General features: G+C 38.6%; 1 protein-coding gene across 3 annotated transcripts in view; it reads right to left on the bottom strand.

Moving 5' to 3' along the window:
* The window catches only part of adam19a (ADAM metallopeptidase domain 19a), a 138,936-nt gene that overhangs the window by 14,332 nt on the left and 110,332 nt on the right, over nt 1-14,272 (bottom strand). For all 3 annotated transcript variants that reach the window (XM_007242048.4, XM_007242047.4, XM_015603985.3), the window contains exons 13-16: nt 7,603-7,692; nt 4,702-4,897; nt 574-682; nt 56-260 (exon numbers count right to left, since the gene is read on the bottom strand). In XM_007242048.4, the coding sequence (XP_007242110.3) occupies nt 56-260; nt 574-682; nt 4,702-4,897; nt 7,603-7,692 (600 nt within the window). The remainder of the gene's footprint in view (nt 1-55; nt 261-573; nt 683-4,701; nt 4,898-7,602; nt 7,693-14,272) is intronic.

Below are 14,272 nucleotides of genomic sequence, written 5' to 3'. Positions count from 1 at the left end.
AATTTCTGAGATACACAGTTTTTAAGCGGCATCAATTGAATGCATCCTAACTTGCCTTGCCCTCTTCACATTTGGTTCCAGTCATGACGAGGCCCGGATCTGGCAGGTCCCCCTGGCCGTCCTGCGTGCTGTACACGTACGTACCACGACACTTCACCTCAACACCATTAGTGTGGATGGTGGTGTCAATGGACACTGCGTTGGTGCCCTTTGGCTTCTTGGCAGCGCTGTGGCACTGAATCTTCCCACACTTGGCATCCCTGTGGAGAAGTGTAGAAGCAAGAGGGCTTTATTCAAGCTAAATTTAAATCTCCTCTAATGTATCCACTGCAGAAGCAAGCACAATGAAGAGCCGAACTGCAGGAGATAATATTATGTCCCCGACACTGACTTGCCAAATATCACAATGGAGACAATTTCACACAGCTTTCTGCCATTATCTGCCTGAAAATAAGGAATGATTGGTTTTAAATGAATGGAACACGAGAATATTTTCATCTGTGAAGTTGCACCGTAATCAACCATCTTTTCTCCTCATGCTCAGCATGCCTTTCATGTAGCCATTTCCCTCACCTTTTCTCACACTTCATGTAGTTGCCGTGCGCATCCTTGCCGCAGTTTCCGAAGGCGTTTCCTGCTGCATTCACATCCTGGAAACAGGCGTCGTGTGCTGGCCGTGCACCTGGACAAGTCACATTGACCTTTTTGTTACAATCCTCTACACTCCCATTAACACTTTAACTCTGCAACTAATGATTATTTTGGCAGTCGACTAATCGGACAATAATTTTTTTCAATTAGTAGGTTAGTCACATTTATTTCTGCCATGTCCTTCATCGCTAAAAAATGATAGAAATATCTGAACATGAGAGTTAAAAGGCAATAAAATGTCTGGATGTTGTTTAAATGTGGAAAGTACTAATATTTAATAAGTAAGTATGTAATCTGTTGTGATGAAGCACTTTGAAAAACTGTGAGTGAGCCATTTACCCATCTGCCATTTCGCTTCGGTCCCCAGCACTTATAATGTTGTACTGTTACAAATTACAATCAGTCGACAATGACATTTGTAATCGACAAATTTAATTAATCAAAATTGTCGATTATATCGACTAATCATTGCAGCCCTAGAATACTTACTCAACGTAACACTTCAAAATCAGTCAACCTAATCTCTATATGTTGCTTCTGCAGTATCTTAATATCTTGAATTGGGAGGCTTGTAGGCTTGGCCGTTGGCTTTTATGATACAGTGACTACTCACTTCATAAACACCATTTTCTTGATTCTACACTAATTGTCCACTAATTGTTTGATCAGCTCAACCTAGAATCACAGAGGAGCACTTTTTAGTTCTACAAATACAGACAGTAGTCATTAATCTGTTCATTTGCATACTTTATTATCCTCCTGTCTGAGTGGATCAGACACAGCAGCAGTGCTGCTGGAGTTTTAAACACTTTCTTAGACACTCCTAGCTTGCTGGTCCACATTGTCGATGTAAAGTCCATTCATATCAGCACAATACATACCAACACACCACCACCATGTGTCAGTTTCCCTTTAGTGCTGATAATGACACGCCCTCCCAAATAATACCTGCTCTGTGGTGCTCCTGTGGAGTACTGATCATTGAAAAAAAGGGTGAAAGGAAGCTACAGAACTATAAACCATTTCTATATGGTCAGTAGAACTGATAAAAAAAATGTTAAACAATTTGTTCAATGGGTAGCTATAGTCTAAAGGTATAGGCTGAAGAGAAGTAGGGTTGTGACTGGAAGGTAGGGGTGTGCCATATCGTATCAGACGCAATAATATCACCAACGTTTTTGAATATCGTGAACGATATTACACCCTAAAATAATTATCACATCAGGGTACTTGAAATGTGGAGATATATGGAGATATTTGGAATGTGTTATTAGTATCATGGCATTCTGGATCATTGCCTTTTATTACAAATCTGATTAAAATTTCTTGTATTTTTTAATACCTCAGTTAGGGGTGTGCCATATCATATTGTATACAGTAATAGAATTTAATTTTCATTTTGTTGCAGTAGTGAATTCTTGAAAAAAAAAAAAAAAAAAAAAGTAATTCAGTGTTTTGTCATATCGCCAAGAGTATCATTACCGTAAAAAAAAACATGAAAAATCATAATATTATTTAGGGCCATATTGCCCACCCCTACTGGAAGGTTACTGGTTTGATAACCAGGACCAGCACCATGGCTGAGGTGCCCTTGAGCAAACCTTCTAACTTCACAGTGTTCTCACTGCCCTAGTGTGTGTGTTCCCTGCCATGGATGGGTTAAATTAGGAGGTTGAACTTCATGGTATCATGGTAGTAAAGTGAGCTTAATCATAATCCAGTCGAAACTATACTATGAAAAAAATTGAAAAAAGACAAGATGGCTTGTTTCTAGCCTATTCCAAACTAGATAGAGACATTTTTGAGGTCAACAGTGAGGTACATTTTGTGATTCGTTCTTCATTAAAGCATCTGCTAAATTACACAACTGCAAATATACATATATATATATATATATATATATATATATATATATATATATATATATATATATATATATATATATATAAAGATATGTAATGCAGTTTAAATGTTGCAAAAAAAACAAAAAACATCATCCTAGTATCTTTGTAAAAGAATAAACAGTGCTAAAACACAGGATATCACAACAGATGTGACAGCATTTCAATTCATGTCCTTCATCAACCTTACTCCCTTGCTGCTAGCTGCATCATTATTAAGTTTGCTGTGCTGGTGAGAAAATATCTGTATTGTGCACATGAACATTAAGCAAATCACAGAGTCGAGACTCTGTGGATAATGGTGCATGACTGCTCTGATTTGTGTGTCACAAACTACAAGCCTGACTGGACTGGCTCCCACAGCCAGCTGGAGAGGAGTTCCACTACCAGAAACGTTAACTAGCGTTTGATCAGCAAAGCTGACAAACCCGCAAAAAGCGTTCAATTACAGATCAGACAAAATTGGTGCTTCTCAAGGGGATTTCTGTTGGAGGGGATTGATTTAGGGATTTGGGTCCTTAACAGTTCCTGCAGACAGGCCAAACAAAAAGGACTGATGCGAATGAAATGAGGCCAAATCACGGAATGCAAATCTGAATTCTTGATGAGTCAAATCTGCAGCCTATTTCACATTCGTAAACAAAACCCTTATGCCCGGCCAGCTGCGCCATCGTCAACCACCGCAAATCAGCACTTTACTCAATCAGCCATCAGAGAGATACGACGCTCCAGTCAGCTTCAAATTTCAGGAAATGACTAGCCTTTCTCCTGAGTCGTTTAAACAGCTGTCTTCACAACAGGACCCAAGAAAGTTTAAGAGTTTGAGTAGGCCTGATCAACTTCCAGGATTTAGCTTATTAACCAAACTTGGCAAACACAAACATCAGCCCAAGACCAGAAAGACTGAAAGGGCATGACTAGCAGCATGATATCATTAAACTGGGAGGAATTTCAATGCATAAAGGTCAGGGTGAACACCCATGATCTCTAAATAAAACATGGAGTGACATTCACTAATGCCTCTTTACTTTACTGTGCAGAACAGTGTCCTGATGCTAACCATGCCGAGAAATTGTGTCAACTTCTCTGAGCTTGAAGGCGTCTTGGAAAGACTATTACACAAATGTGTATTTCTGTCAGACGCATCAGTATTTTTAGGTCTTTTTTGTTAAATCCTGGAAAAGGTTAAGAGTTCTAATCAACTGCCAGAATTTAGCTTAAGAATCGAACTCAGCAATCAAGAAGTCTGTAATTGGCTATTAAATGTTTCATAAGAATGCTTAACGTGAAGATTAAAACATAAACCAGACGGAGACCTGGCTATTTTAAATTGAAAAGCTGCTAGACAAAGGTAATTCTGTCAAAAACATTATTTCTAAAAAAACTAAACTAAAAAGTCTGTTCAGAACAAACTGTCAGTGTCAAAAGGACATTTGACTCCTATAAAATAGTAATAGAAGAGGAAAAACATAATAAGCGAATAATAAAAACACTTGTAATGTAAAATACCACTTTCACCAATGGTTTTATCAACTTTGTTCTATTATAAATGCTTTAAACTTACAGTCTGATATTAATGATACAATCATTGTACTATTGACTTACTATAGAATCCAATAATTATTAGTACCGTATTTTTTGCACTATAAGCCGAATCTAAAATCTTTAATTTTGCCGAAAACCATCAGTGTGCCTCTATGAATTCTACCAGTTAGGTTGTAAGGAGCAGTAAAGCCACTCCGCTGAAGTGCAGCATCATACAGGAGTTTCAGATCTAACCGCGATAAGCGCTAGCTCTTTCACCATTCAGAGGTGAGTATTATCGGACTGTAGCCTGCGCTCACCCAAATAAACATTTTTTTTAGGAGAGAAATATGTGTAGATTAATACCCAGCACTTGTAATGTCGACACCCCTGTTCCTTACTAGTGTCGCCTTATAATCCAGTGCACATTATAGCGCGACAAATACAGTACATAATTTAGGTATCATATGTAGGAAAATATGGTTTGAGAAGTTGAATTTATAAGGAAGCTATCACAAGGTATCAAACTAAACAATCTATATACTACAAATTCCACCAAAAAAAAAAAAAGAACTACAAAAAGGCGTAAACATTGTACAGTATATTAACTGTGTATTCTTCTCACCATAGCCCCAGAGCTGCAGGCACTGTTGCTCGTGAGTGAGACACATGCCATTATAGCAGTAGGCGCTGCCATACTGGCAGGAGGTGCCGTCCAGCAGGTAGACGTTGGAGGGGCAGTAAGGTGATCCTCCAGTGCAGTACTCCGGCAGATCACACGCACCAGCTGGACCCCGGCACATGGTGCCTGCCTGCTTCAGCTAAAGAAGAGGAATGAAAGAGGGTTAGCTCTGCATTTGCATAATTGGATTTTTTTTTGTATGACAAATTTAATAGTCGACTGTTTATATAAGGCTGGGTTTACACCACATGCCTATGTGTTTAGAAGCCAACAACATATGGCTGGACAATATGCAGGTATATATCTTCATTGTGATAATGTTCATCCCAAAATATATCACAATGCACTTTTTTTCTGAGAACATAGCGAATATTATCAGAATTTTTACAGACTTTCAGAGCATGATTCATTACAATGAAAGCATAATTAGTCCAGGTTCGTTTGACTTACTGCAGCACATTGCACATTGTTTTTAATAGTATAACATATCATATATCCTGAAAATGACTTTTCCAGCAAAAGAACATTTTTGCAAGTAACTGGCTGATGGATTATCATTTGCTGTAGCTCCTGGTGATTCTGCTACAGTTTTATTGCAGTTCTGACCATACGAGATAATGAATGTTCTGTTCAGACGCTGCAGAAGGCCTGATGAACTGAATCAGAAGACTTGAATTAGGAGAATTATAAATAATTAAAAATGGTCAGTGTGAGGGACTGTTAGCCTCAGAGACAGCGACAGTGTTTCTTATATAATACATCACTGCAAACTAAAGAAATACTGTGGAAAAGCTTCTTTGCAAAGCTCTTTGTTTAGCCATTGGTACATTTTATTGAATGCATTGAATGTGTCTGACTGACTCATTTTTATAATACATTTCCACTGGCACAGTGGAAGGAGACAGCTTTAAGTGAATAATGTGTCAATATATGGTCAGATATTGCAAATATTGCACATGCCATTATTTTCCATTGGATAATTAACTGATAAGCAGTTTCATATCCTGATGTTTCTTGTTTCCTCATTATTTCATGACAAATAATTTTGTATATAAAAGATTTTGGGGTGATATGAGGTGTTAAATTTGTATTTGGCAGCGTCATTAGCCAGGAAAAAAAAAACCAAACTAACCCATCAGTCAGGGAGCAGAACGTTTAGAAGTGGCCATGTTAAACATTTGGTACATTCTTAAGAAAGAAGAATGTGCTGGTGAGTTCAATAACACCAAAAAACCTGGACGAACAAAAGAACATTTACAATGTTTACCTAAAGATATAAATCACTGCTATCCCTTAAGAACTGGCAAGTTAGACTAAATTAGAAAACATATTAAAAAGCCTTCCCAGTTTTGGAACACATTTCTATAGACAGATCAAACCAAGAGTGCCACATAAGGCTGGAAATGTTGAATGTTATGTTGTTGTTAAACTCCTTGAATTAAAGCTGAAACTTTACAATTGGATCTAACTAAGGCTACATTCACACAGCAGTTAAAGCAGGTAAAGTCCAAATCTGACTTTTTTTAAGTCACCTATATTCCAACAATTGTTTCACTGAGTGAAAAATGTCACTGGTCTGAACTAGAGAGTTCATGATATGTGGATGCCGGTAGCAATATTCCAAAAATAATTTGATTCTTGATAACTGAATTTCGATATGACAACAAAAAATATTTTTTACATGAAATATTAACTTTTATTCTGAAATCTAAACTCTATTTCTTCTGTCTCCCTCTATCTCTCAAAATGGCAGAAACAAAAACTTTTTTTCTGTATGTTATTTAAATATACAGAAATATTCTGATATTTAATAATAATAAGGTCTTATGTTGGACATTTCTGGGATTCAAAACAGTCACATCACTCTGCACACTGCATACTCTAGTGTATGTGTGAGATGTCCATGCCACATACTAAAGTAACCCAAACTAGAAACAAAACTGTCATATTTATTGTGTTTCTCGCACTATAGGGTGCACCGTATTATAAGGTGCACGATCAATAAACGTCTATTTTCTGGTCTATTTTCATACATATGGTGAACCCATATCATAAGGCGCAATATTAAAGAGATACTATAAGGAACTTCTATACAGATTTCTCTGCAGAAAACTGTTTATTTGGATGAGTAAAGCGCTTTTGTATATTTACATCTTAGATTATCGTCTTTCTCCAGCACTAAGGCTGGAGCATTAGCATTAGCGGCTATCTGCTCCTGCAATACGGCTGATAATACTTCCTTCAGAACGGGAAAATAGCGAGCGCGGATAGTGGGTAATGCTAAAGCTGCTCTAACAGTGCTAGCTGGGGTTAGGAGCAGGCTACAGACTGATAAAACACACCTCGTTTAGCGGCTAATGCTAATGCTCCTCCAGCCTCTGTGCTGGAGAACTAAACCGGAACTCCTGAATAACACTGCAATTAGGCAGAGTGGCTTTACTGCTCCTTACAACCTGACTGGTAGAATTTATACATAAGGAGCAATGAATTATAAGGTGCACTGACGATTTTTGGGAAAATTAAAGGATTTTAAGTTCACCTTATAGTGCGAAGAATATGATATTGTGTTTTTCCCATTCATACTGCCACAATGATAACACATCAGATTTGGGCCACTTTTATCTGCTGTGTGAATGTAGTGAAAGAGTGTGTGTGTGTGTGTGTTTGTTCATGTATGATGGACAGCAGGAGAGACAATGAAGCTTGGAAAGGCAAACAGAGGTGAATGATGGAGAGCAGAAAGAGGGATGGAGAGCAGAACGAGGATACGGGGTGGAGGAAGAGAAAAGGCCAGGAGGAAAGAGGAGAGATAGAGACATAAATAGAGTGATGACAGTTGGACACCTTGCAGCCTTCACAGCAGACACCGTGGGCACACTGCGCATCTTCCTTCAGCGTGCAGTTACTGGCGTGGCAGCAGTCATTCGTACACTCCTGTAAGAGGATGAAAAGACACACACACACACACACACATACACAAACACACACACACACACACACACACACACACATGAACGTAAGCCACCTTGTTGCTTTTGTTACTTGCTGCTGTGACCCTGTACCCACACAGTCAGTCACTTAGTACAGTTATTCACAGCCAGCACAGGCCTTATCCAGCACACAAACACTACACACGCACAGGCAGCACCACCCGCGTGCAGACAGTGGGTGGTGCACGTAATGCATTTCTTTCTCTTTTTTTTTTAATTGCTGTGTCAGGTGAAGTAGTACAGACAGCGAGGGAAATAAAGACTAAACTCTGGGAGTCGAATGCTAAATGATGCCTGCCACTGGCACATCACTGCGGTGTGTGGCACGCACGTCTTTTGACAGCCATCAAGTGGATATATGAAACAGGATCATACCGACATGTGCACTGGAGAATTTGAATATGTTTAGCGTAGCGTGCGTGCACAGATGTGTGAATACAGCACACGCACACGTGCTCTGCAAAGTTTCCACTTCTGCCACAGCTTCCTTTGACTCTTCCTCCAAATCTAAAAGAGCAGGTGGTAGAGAGAGTGACAGGCTAAGAGCAATTAGGTATAATTAACACACCCACAACAATTGCAAAGCGGGACCAAAGCCAGAAAACCTGTCTGGAGCTGCAGGGTTGGACAGCCTGATAAGTGTGCTGTGTTGAGGGGTGGCCCTGAGGTTAGATGGAAACATCCATTTTCTCATTGAGCAGCCTGGGGAAAGCGCACAGGATGCCCTTGAAATGGCTAAATATCTTCTGGCCTATGTCTCTTTTTTAATACTGTGAATCTGGCAGCTGCTCTTAAACTTGTGTAAGAGTTACAATGACCAGGCCAATGGAAATGCTCCAAAAATTACCTAAAAATCATGAAATCATTTTACTGGTACACTGGTGTCTACTTGAACATTAGAGAGATTTTGTTTCATGTTCCAGTAAAGCTTCTTTTTTTTTAAGTTACAATATTTTTAGCCAATAGTGGCAATATGAACTGTGTTCTCTGGAATAATGATGATTCTCACTTCAATTCTTCTAGGAAGAGTTCAGGTTTAATAAGGTGGTGATCTTCCTGTTCCCTTAAATGCCTGTATGCAATCAAATTATCTCAGAAACAAACTCAAACTCTACTAAAGATAGAGTAGAGAACAGTAGAGACCATTACTCCAACAAAAGCAGCATTAGCTCTTTTTTTATACCTTTTTATTCTGTAAGAGCCCAGAACTATTTCTGAATATTAATGCCAAAATGGGATAAATTCAGTGAACAGCTGATGTGAGACAGATAGGTGTATTTTTAGAACAGTTCTGTTGTGTGTTTACATAGGATCTCCGGTGGAGTTTGCATTTTACAGAGACTCTAAGACTAGTTCAGAGGCTAAACTGCATTACACATGTTGCGAAGTAACATATGACATTGCAAAGACTGTTACTAGTTTAAAAATGTCTTTATTTTAAAATGTTTTTAACTGTTGTCCGTATTGCTGCGTCGCAGTGCTGTTAGCCATTCAGAAGCGATATGTTTGCATGTATGAATATTCATGAGCAAAAGCTGAAATCTTATTACCCCAGCCCCCTAACCTCCACTGGAATAAAGCAGCATTTTAATGGATCACCGGAGCACTTTTTTCACAAAAACCAGCTGACATGGCATTCATTCATACTAGAGACTACAAAAGATATTTTAAAATGAATGAAAAATAGGATGGAATGAGACCTTTACGGTTAAAATCCTGATGTAACCTGTATAACACAAAAACAACATTACAAGTTGTATTTTAGCATTTATTTCTAGTAATAAGGTCAACAAAAAGATTCTGAGCACAGAGGATAACTGTTTCGGTTGCTCTTCCACCTGGACACTGTTCAGAGGAATATTGTTACTAACTGGGTTGAGCCCCGTTTTCACACCACAGTTAGCTATCTGTACTTTGGGCCAAAGAACCACTCAGTGGGAGGGATTAAAAACATAGGGATCTGTTGGTTGGCTCTATATTTGCACATTTGTACTGAAAGATCAGGGGTTTTTCAATACATATTATGGCAGGGGTGTATCCTTTGAATTCAGTCAGTATTCTCCGTTTTGCACATTAGCATGCTAACTTGCTAACTCAAGACGCTATTGTGAGATAAGACAGCAACTGTTGCATAGATGCTACAAGACACTAAGCACTTCCTGGTCTTCGTGTAGCAGCGAAACCAATGGAAAACGTAATTTAAACGGTTCAGAACAGCCCTAACAGCTATTTTGCCCTGCCACGGATAAGAGGCCATTGTTGTGGTGATCATAGGCTATACACTGCAGATAAAAGTGGCCCCTTAGCATAGCACTACCAAAAGGAACACATCTGAAATGAACAGCTCTTCAAAGTCACTTTTACTTCAAGGACGTTCTGAGAAACGTAGCTTTAACTCACATTTCATGCAGTCTGTTGAGTTTCCTGAGGACTCTGGCATTTGAACTAATCTTGTGAACCCCCTACCACCACACTCTGTAAGTGTGAGTCTCATTAACAACAACAAGAAAAGCACAAGAAATAATTTAACAATTAAAGCAGTAGGGGCACCAGTGCAGAGCAGATAACACCTCTGCTCCACTCACAGCAGATTCGGGTTCAGTTCACCTGCTACAGTAAAAAAGATTGGTGTAGAAAAGACTACTCAGAGATGAGGAGACATCTCTCAGGTTTCACTGCTCACATGCAGATACATACGTCATCCACTGATGTTTAGTGGCTGTTTTTGATGTGTTTATCCCGGCTCTTCAGTTAAAAGAAGAGAAAACTACAGAAAAATGACAGATATTCCAATGAGATAATCCAAGATGCCACAAGACTGGCAGTAGTAGACTTCAAGCATGAATCAGAACCCAGCAAGGTCTAGTGGGGCTGAGTTGGAAAACACGTAGAGAGGAAAAATTCCAACCATATAAGGAGCTCTGTGGATAACAGTGAGGAATGTATGGAAGCAGAAACACAAGGAAAGTACACAAAATGTCCAAAACTTTGTAGACACCTTTAACTGCAGACTTGGTTTTAATATTAAAAGTGATAAATTGTGGTTTGTTGCAATAATAACATCTATTCTAATTCTTACATTAGTTTTTGAAACATTGCTGTGAGAATCTGATGGTATTCAGCTATCAGCAGTGATGGATTAGTTATTTTTAAAAAGTAATCTGATTACTGATAACCTATTTAAAAAGTAAGTTAGTGGGCGCCGAGTCGTGCAGCAGTCTAAAGCGCTGCCACTATGAGCGGGAGATCGCAGGTTCGAACCCCCTCTGCCATCAGGGAGCAAAATCGGCCATGCTCCCTTCGGGTGGGTAGAGGGTGCTCTCTCCCCACATCACTCCAAAGGGTGATGTCCGCAGCACAAGGCGTATGTGAGCTAATGTGTCAAAACCGAGTGCGCTGTGATGCTACTCAGCAATGCTGCATCAGCAGCAGTTCGAAAAGAAGCGGTGGCCGACTTCACATGTGTCAGAGGAAGCATGTGTTAGTCACTAGTGTAACAAAGGGAGTCCTAATGAGTGGGCTGAGTAATTGGCTCAGCAAAATTGAGGAGAAAATGGGAAAAAATTGGTTAAAATTAACTTAGCTACTTTATGGATTACTTGATTTTTAAAGTAACTAAGTTATTTTTTAGTTGCTTTTAAGTTACTGCTGTCTCACAGTTCTGCTAAAACTCACTTTATTGGAAGTTTCACTCCACTTTTGGGACTTGTTCTGTAAGTGTGCTGCTGTGATCCTCTTTAGCTGATACAAACTCAGAATAGTGTCTTTATTTCTAGCTAGACAATGTGCATCTCTCTTCCCCCTCCAGGATTTGTGTCGCTCCATGGTGGTACAAGTGTGTTGCATAGGCCAGACATCACTGCCCAAGATGCAAGAAGAAAGTAAAAAAAAATACACTGTAGCGAATCTGCAGTAAGGTTCTGCAACTTCTGTAAACATTTATCCTGTCCATCCTTACACAGTTGGAAGTTGTACTATCTTTGTACTAAAAAAATGTCAAAATAGTAACGCACAGCGACTTTAATAAGTAATCAAATAAGTAATCTGGTTACTGTAATCAGATAAGTAACGCGGTAGATTACTCGTTACTGAACAAATGTTCAGATTATAGTAACACATTACTAAGTACTTAGTTACTGACATCACTGGTGGTCAGGTACTGAAAATACATGACTAGTTAGCTCAGAAATAGCTCAGAAATTCCACTTACAACAAAGACAAAGACAAACATATTTACTATATCTGTGTTGGAAGCACCAATGGAATGTGGCCTCTGCTTTTAACCCATTTAGGCATTGAACAAACTATTGAAAACACACACATATAAAGTGGCACTCATGCCTGAAGAAATAAACAGCCATCACTGTCACAACAAGGGAGCAGTAAGGGTTAAGGGCCTTCCTCAAGGGCCCAACAGTGGCAGCTTGCTAAACCCAGGTTTAGAGCCCACAAACCTGTCATCAATAACCAAGTCCTCTAATCACTGAGCCACCATGTATTTCAGAGAGAAGTCAGTTCCACTGCTTCACAGCCCAAATATGAGCTGTTCTTGACAGCACAACAAACTATGAACCACTCAAACTCTGTGGAACCAAGTCAGTCAAGTCAAGAGTCTTTTATTGTCATTTGATCAGAGTACAAGTACAAAGTGCAATGAAATTACGTTCTTCCGGAACCAACAAACCGCACATTATAGACAACAGAGTGCAACGTGCAACCTAGGAACAACACAGCCAGTTTTCCTTGCTTTGAAGCTAATAACCAAAAAAACAATGGGGAAACAATGTTGTTAAGCCCTACATTTCAATACGTTCAATTTTATTTAAAACTCAGCTTAAGAAGGGCTTGATAATTAGCTAACAATAGCAAATTTAGGAGTGGACAAAATCAACTGTTTGGTACATTCTGTGGAAAAAAGGGTGCAGCGATGAGCGCGGGAACTCAAAAGTCTCATAACGGCTTGAAACTAAGCTCACAACATCTTCTGTAAAACATGGTGGTATGGGCGTGCATGGCTTCCAATGGCACTGGGTCACTAGTGTTTATTGATGATGTGACAGAAGACAGAAGCAGAAGGATGGATTCGGAAGTGTATTTCAGAATATACTCATTTGATCATTATTATGTATAAACTATTTTAATAAAGCACAAACATGACAGCTAGATAAATTGATTAATCACTTAATATAATAATACAACAATCATGCACCAAAGGTTCCTAGGACAAACTTGGCCAGTTTTCGTTGCTTTTAAGGTAATACTCCAAAAAATACAAACTTTATTCCAAATTCGGTTTCTTTATAATTAAAAAACGACTCTTTTTGGATTCATTGTGTATTTGTGTCATGTGCTCTAAAACTCAGCCAAAGAAGGGCTTAATAATTAGTTAATAATGGTGTGACACAGGTGTGTTAGAGCAGCAAAACTGCTTAAATTGGCAGCATAGGGACAGTTACGCAGGACTGGGATTGGGAAGCACCGCGGTACAGAGTAAACAACTCTTCTAGAATAACGCACTGTAGATTTAGATAATGCAGTATATAGCATTCCTAACAAGAGTCCAGGTGTTAATGTATAATTAGGATTTAGAGTCTTTACCAAAGTCTACCTACACCAGATGGCAAACCATCCACCCATGATATGAGCACTGACAACCTGCCAATTGCAGCTTTGCAGGAAGGTGAGATTTTTTCTCCCCCACCACACTTCTGTCACTCATTGTTATGCGTCCTATTTTCTGCCTTACAGTTTGTGTAATTGCACTAGAGAACACTTGATTTATTGCTTTCTCTCACTGTTTAACAAAACAAATTAGTCATAAATAATTGTTATTAAATGAATAAGCATTCCAGAGACTGTGAAATTATATTTCATTATCTCTTTATAGTGAATAATTGATATTGATTGTTTGTTTATAATCAACATTTTGTTGATTAAAACTGTTTTCATCTACTAATGCAAAATGTTTGTAGACAGTTGGGTAAACATTTATTTTTATTGGAATAATACATGTTCAATCTTATCTTTTCTAATGTTATTGACTTTATTTAACTGAGATCTGTTCCAGAGTAGATGTTATGGGATGTGAAGTAAAATATACAGTGTTACATGTGAATATGGAGCTTGTTGTATGCTACTGGGTAGAACAATGCAGACTTTTTTAATAGTTGACATTGATTTAAGAAACACACAGTTTTGTATTAATGTGTGTGTCAATGCGTTACAAAGATCCACTTACAACAGGATGTGTCCTATACCGAATACTACTATACTAAATATGTTTTAAAAATAGGACACCACTATTTAAATTGTGGTTATTAATGGCATAATAAAGTGTAGAAGTGTGTGGTTAGAGATGCACCCATGGTTTTCTCCAGAGAGCAATCTCTGGCTACCACTGCCATAAAAGAGCTGGCAGCATAACATAACCGTTAGCATAACATTGTTTTTCTGCATGTTATATATATTTTTTTGTTAACTAATGGCTGTCTACAAGTGAGAGAATAGCTTAAACTAACATCTCG

Source organism: Astyanax mexicanus, chromosome 8, assembly GCF_023375975.1.
Source record: "Astyanax mexicanus isolate ESR-SI-001 chromosome 8, AstMex3_surface, whole genome shotgun sequence".
Classification (NCBI taxonomy): Eukaryota; Metazoa; Chordata; class Actinopteri; order Characiformes; family Acestrorhamphidae; genus Astyanax; species Astyanax mexicanus.
The sequence above is the reverse complement of the archived record's forward strand: the minus strand, read 5'-3'. Positions and strand labels throughout refer to the sequence as shown.